The sequence below is a fragment of the Mesitornis unicolor genome, unplaced genomic scaffold (genome assembly GCF_000695765.1).
Source record: "Mesitornis unicolor isolate BGI_N332 unplaced genomic scaffold, ASM69576v1 scaffold2366, whole genome shotgun sequence".
Classification (NCBI taxonomy): Eukaryota; Metazoa; Chordata; class Aves; order Mesitornithiformes; family Mesitornithidae; genus Mesitornis; species Mesitornis unicolor.
Genome location: NW_010190075.1, coordinates 40,624 through 46,838, shown reverse-complemented (window position 1 = coordinate 46,838; position 6,215 = coordinate 40,624). Strand labels below are relative to the sequence as shown.

General features: G+C 35.6%; 1 protein-coding gene across 2 annotated transcripts in view; it reads right to left on the bottom strand.

Moving 5' to 3' along the window:
- LOC104542061 (anoctamin-3-like) overlaps positions 1 to 6,215 on the bottom strand; it is an 83,605-nt gene that overhangs the window by 54,606 nt on the left and 22,784 nt on the right. For both annotated transcript variants that reach the window (XM_010186264.1, XM_010186265.1), the window contains 2 exons: positions 3,110 to 3,262; positions 778 to 878 (listed from right to left, as the gene is read on the bottom strand). In XM_010186264.1, the coding sequence (XP_010184566.1) occupies positions 778 to 878; positions 3,110 to 3,262 (254 nt within the window). The remainder of the gene's footprint in view (positions 1 to 777; positions 879 to 3,109; positions 3,263 to 6,215) is intronic.

The window sequence follows — 6,215 nt, the reverse complement described above, 5'->3', positions numbered from 1 at the left end:
GCAGGAATGTGAAATATAGAGCACTTGGCAATTCAAGTGAGAAAACAGTGCTGTAAGGGTAGTTTCCATGAGTCATGCAGCTTTGGCATCTGGTTACAACTTTAACTCTTGATGAGGTTTAAAGCACACTACATGCTCTTCTCTCTCTAGCACAACATTGTTATTTGAAAAGGTTTATTTTCTCCTTTAAAAACTTCTGTATTATTGCAGGAAATATTTTGTCCTACAAATAAGTAACAAAAATTTACTGCAAAAACATATGATAGAATTTGTTTAGTGCATAGACAAGAACTTCTTTTCAGTTCATTATTCTGCCAAAGGAATGACAGAGGACCAAAAAATAAATACACCATCTTCATTTCTCCAAAGTATGCCAATATGTGTTATATTGGAGACCATGAAGACACCAGCTGTTTCTGTCATTTCACTTGCCTTTGGGTAAGGCTTCAGAAATATCCTAAAATCATGGAGAACACATGAGCTCAGATAAGGAACACCTGAAACTCTGCCAAGGACATCCAAAACAATGTGTGAACTATTAACAGTATTTTCTAAAGACATATGCTCAATCTGACTTGGAAGGTAAGCTTGAAAACAAGTGCCACAGGTAAATGTGTAAAGAACAGTGTCTATTACTTATTTCACCTCTCTCCATATCACCTCACTAAATTAAATATAAGCATGCATGCAAAGACTGCATATTCGCTTTAAGTTAAGTAATGAAGTTTTAATATTAAGCATTAAATGACAAGTTTCTTAAAACAGTTTCCACAATACCTGAAAGGCATCCTGATGTTCATTCTTTCTGCGTATTTGCACAGTGTCTCCCATGGACAGTGAATTTTAACAAACATGATATCACTGTTTGTAACAGCTGGCTGTAAAGAGTGGTAACAAATAAATACACGTTAATAATTCAAACATCTATGGCATTCACCTTTCTAAAAGCATTCTTCAGAGACAAATTCTGCTTTTAGGCCCAAAGTGGTCATATAAGTCTGGAGGAGCTCTGAGCCAGAAAAAGGAAAATGAGTAACTTTTTTTTTTTCTCCTAAACTCTGCAATATGAATGAACTAGTAACTGTCTAAAGGAATCTGTAGGACACATCTTTGCTCACAAACACAGCAGAAGTAGAGACAGGCTTTATGCAGCATTTTTTGACATGGAATAAATGAATCAATTTTAAATCTCTTCAAAATCAACTTAGATGAGCAGCTTGAAGACCATTCTGTGTGCCGCCCATTTCAGGAGAAGAGTGCCCTGCTGCTTGAGACATAAGAACAGCTGATAGAAGGCTGCAGGTCCCACTTTGCCAAAATTGTAATGCCAAGGAACGGTTAAGTAATTGCAATAGCTGCTATGAACTTATCTTTTCTTATTAACACTTCATACCCTTCCCCAAGATGTATTTGCTTGAGTATTTAAAAGTAAATATTTTGACAGAGTTAAGTCTGATTAAAGCCTCCCAAAAACTCAACTAATGCAAGGATTGGTAAGTAAAAGAAAATTTAGTTATAGGGTTAATAAAATTTTAGATGTTCACAATTCTACATAGCAGGTCCATAATGCTACTTCTAGGATTTTCTTTTTCTCAAAATATATGGATTAAAAAAATACTACTAGAAGACAACTTAAAATACTTGGTATCTAGCATTACGATCTCATAAAAACATTTGTTCTGAATGTCAGTGCTTCTGAATTGACTCCAGATGAGCTTGTTCTGATTTCAATAAATATTCCCAAATCCTCTAATTTATTCTATGAGGCTTCAAACAGTTTTTAAAAGACTTAAAACCAAAATGTAAACTACTGTCAGGCTGGTTGTTTATGAATATTCAACATGCTACATTGTCAGCTAGAACTTGAAGGACTTCAAAACAGTTAAAAGCTCATTGCTTTAACAAAGAAGATGTAAGCTAATTCTATAGAGTTGAAAAGTGCAAATCAGGATGAAAGACACATGAAGTATAGAAGCTTACTTCAGGTAGACTAAATATATGCCTGTTTTATAAGTAATTAACAAAACAGCAAAAATCCAAGGCTGTTTTTCTGTCTTTGTTTTCCTTCGTTTTATACTGCCATAACTAAATACCAAACACAACAGCAGCAATTTAACAAGCATGTGAAATGGTTCTAGATGGACAAATAAAAGCATTTGCCCATCATTTCACAGAGGGAAATTGAAAATTCCTGAATATCCACCACATTCCCTACAATTTGTTTTTGGCAACACAAAGAAGACCCTGTTTTTATTATTTATTTAGAAGACTGATTGTGAGCACCTAGGCACAAACATTAATTAATTTCTATGGTACCAGCAACCATATTAGAAGCCTTAAAGAGATATTAACTTGGAATTCTAGGAAAGTAAACTATAACAGATTTGATTCAAGCAACAAAATTACACCCATGCAACTACCAAAAAAAACCAAAAAACCCACCCTTCTAATATTAAGTTTTTTAAAGTTTTAGTATTTTAAAAAAAGGAGAGGAGAGATTTGACAATGAAACTTTGCACTCTGAATAAAATACAAATTTATTTTTAAATACTATTAGAATAACAGGTCACTTTAGAATTCTTGTAGGATAACAGGCCTTTATTAGAATTCAGAAGACTGAACAGTAGCACTTAAATTATAAACTAGTCTAGCTCAAAGAAATCAATGCAGATTCTGCCATGTAAACTAGAGATGGATTAACTTGACATTGAAAATCTTTACCTCTTTAAAAACAGAAACATTTACTATCATGGATTCTGCTGAAAGATACAGAAGTTATATATTAAAGCAACACATGAGTTACTGAAGTTTCTTCTGTTTTGCAAGCATAAGGAGCTGGAAGTTTTCCCTCTATACTGCACTACAACTTCTACATTTTAAAAGTGATTTTACTTTGGAGGATACATGCGTGTATGTGTATATACGTACAAGCATGCATCCCCAAAACATGTTAAACACACACTATCAAACAATAGTTATTATTAATTTAATAGCATTAAAAAAGCCTGACTGGAAAGGCTTGCAAGATTGCCATGAATCATTTATAGATCCAGTAAAGTATGACAATATTATAAAGGGGTTTTTATGCTGCTTAAACTACAAGACTCACCTCTCGTTCTAACATCAACCCTTCTGCTCTCAAATTCTTCTCAAAAGTGCTTCTTTTTTCTACCTGTGGACTTGACTTTTTGTAGACCAAGATGTAATCGATGCGTTTTTTGCCATCTTTGAAGAAGAGACCTGATGATGCCATGGCATCAGACTGGAAAAGACAAAATTAAAAATATGCTAAATATGGCATCCATAAAGATTAAGAGCCCCATCACAAATTGCATGTAACGCAGCATTTTCTGAAGTGTGGCAACATCCACATAGCCACAGGATGAATATGTAAAGAACTTGTAAGAAGAACAGGCAGCTCATATGCATCAGTTGCTCAGAATTTCAAATTCATTAGAACAAACCAAATGAAATGGATCCACAAACCCCATATTATATCTATTTCTTTCAGCTCTGCAAAGATCTTAAAATTATTGTATGGTACATACCAATATCAACTTGTTTTAATCCTTACTTTACAGCACAAATTAAAAATAAAGTAAAAGCAAGGAAGTTAAACCAAGTCTCCCAGCTTTGTACCTGGGTAAATTTTATAGAACATACTTATAATATCCTCCAAGGGAGAAATAAATCTAAAAATTTAAAACAGAAATGCTATTGATTGGAGTGGTTTCCTGGATATTCCAGTTGAAGTAGCTTTTCAATGACATGCTAGCAATGTTTAAATCTTGCCTAGTTCCTTCCCACCATGTTTGTAAACACCAGGGATTCTCTGACCTTGATATGGAAAAACCCTGCTTTACATGCTGCTGCTGCAAGCTATTTTTGCCTTCTGTGTTTTGCATGATTCAGAATAGACAGTGACTATATTGGCTGGTGTCAGACTATGAAGACTTTGAAATCTGAAAAGGTAAACTGCGAAACTATCATCATCTTCTGGAGACTGCAGCACTCATTTTAACACAGACTGTCCAGAACAAGTATGTTAGTTTTAAGTAAGATACATTACACCCATATCTATAGCACCAGACGTCTATGGACACTCCAATTGTTAGCAACAGGATGCTAGTCTTAGAAATTCATCCTACTTGGATTTTTTGTTATGAAAGATTATCAGTGCACTGAACACAGGGTCTGTCAACTCTTCAAAGAATTCTGAAAGGGGATAGTAGTAAAAACATGTTTATTTTTTAAATGTCATAGACATAATGATCTAAAGATACGAGGCAGAGGGTTTGAAGGTGACATAGAAGTAGAAAGTTTGAAGTAGACAAAGGTTTGAAAGTGCAAGTTTGAATACCCACACTTTTTTCAGGTTCAGGACACAAGCAATGAACATTCTCTTCAACTATGAAGAATTCCAGCACAAGTATTTCACAAAAGCAGACTAGATCACCAGTGCTGAGTACAAGGGAAGGATCACTCCCCTACTCCTGTTGGCTACACTATTTCTGATGCAAGCCAGGATGCTGTTGGCCTTCTTGTCCACCTGGCCACACTGCTGGCTCATGTTCAGTCAGCTGTTGATCAATGCCTTCAGGTCCTTTTCTGCCTGGCAGCTTTCCAGTCACTGGTCCCCAAGCCTGTAGCGCTGCATGGGGTTATTGTGACCAAAGTGCAGGACCTGGCACTTGGCCTTGTTGAAGCTCACACAGTTGGCCTCAGCCCATGGATGGATTCAGCCTATCCAGGTCTCTCTGCAGAGCCTTCCTACCCTCAGGCAGATCAACACTTCTGCCATCTGCAAACTTACTGAGGGTGCACTCAATCCCTTCATCCAGATTCATCTGCACCAAACAGGATTCTTTGGGGGCAATACTCAATAAATAATAAGCTGCACTTATGCCAGCAAGAAATTTTCCATCTGTTCATCTCAGACCACGCTCAGAGGAGTACGGCCACAAGTTGAGATGTGTGATACTGAAGTCACCTACTGCAACTGTGCAGTGAACTCTATATTCTATCAATTTCAGGAATGATTTACTTTAACGCTACTTCGACTTCACTAGTTTCACTTTAGTGCAATTCTCAAGCAATGTAGTCCACCTATATTAGAAGGAATACCTGTGCCAGTAAAATAATTTATCCAGTGATTTAGGTGTTTTTTCAGTTGATCCGAAGGAGCTCCATAATGTGTATGGAGAACAGAGGGCAATAATTCAGATTAAAAGTATGAGTCGATGTATATTGGGCACTATCTGCACCTAGCACTGTGAATCAGTCTTTTAGTACAATGGGCATTCAGGCGAAAGCACATTTATTATCTATCAGCTGTTTGGATCGAAAAATCTCTGATTCATTCTTTCACCTCTTTCTCAACACGCTGCAGCAGAAAAGCATCAGAAATATTTTGTGCAAAGCCCTTACTCTCCTCTATTCCTTCTAAGATCTCCTGTTTCACCTGAAAAATCTCTCCAGTCCTCTTCATCCTCTCTGCCCTCTTAGTTTTCCAGATTTTAGGAAACAGTATCCATCTAATCAGCTTTCCTACATTTACACATATATTAAAAAAATACTTAAGTTTGATTTAAGAAATTCCTTTTCAAGTATTGCTGTACAGTTCAGCTTGCAAACTCAAAGTTTTAACTTCTCTTTGTTCTTTCCAAGTGTTTCAATACAAGAACTTTAAACTTCATCTATTTGTGTACTGAGGCTGTGAAGTGCTTTCTCACCCAACAGTAAACTTGTTCCTAATGCAGAATAGTAATACACCGATTTGTATCAGAATAAAATTTTACCTAAGGCTTTGTCAATACCGATCTGTTGCAGTTCCTTGGTCTTCTTTATTATTACCATCATTTCTGGTTGATTCATAGCTTATGCTTATTATAACAAATAACATAGCACACTACTTCAATGTCTAAAACAGTGTACAATTCAAAATATCATTTGACTGAAGCTTACAGTTTACACAAGTTGATGAATTTAACCTAGAAAAAGAGAAAAGCATTTGCTCAAGCAAAAAAATGAAACAAAACTGTAATGCAAATATTTAGCAAAGTTATAAAATAAAGTTAGCATTTCTATTAAAATCTGATACAAGAAGATATTCCTTGGATTCAGCCAACATGGAAAAATTTTTCAAGAAACTATTTTTCAGATTCTAATTAATAAGAAATGGCCTCTTTACAAAGTGTGAACAGCTGTTTTACGGG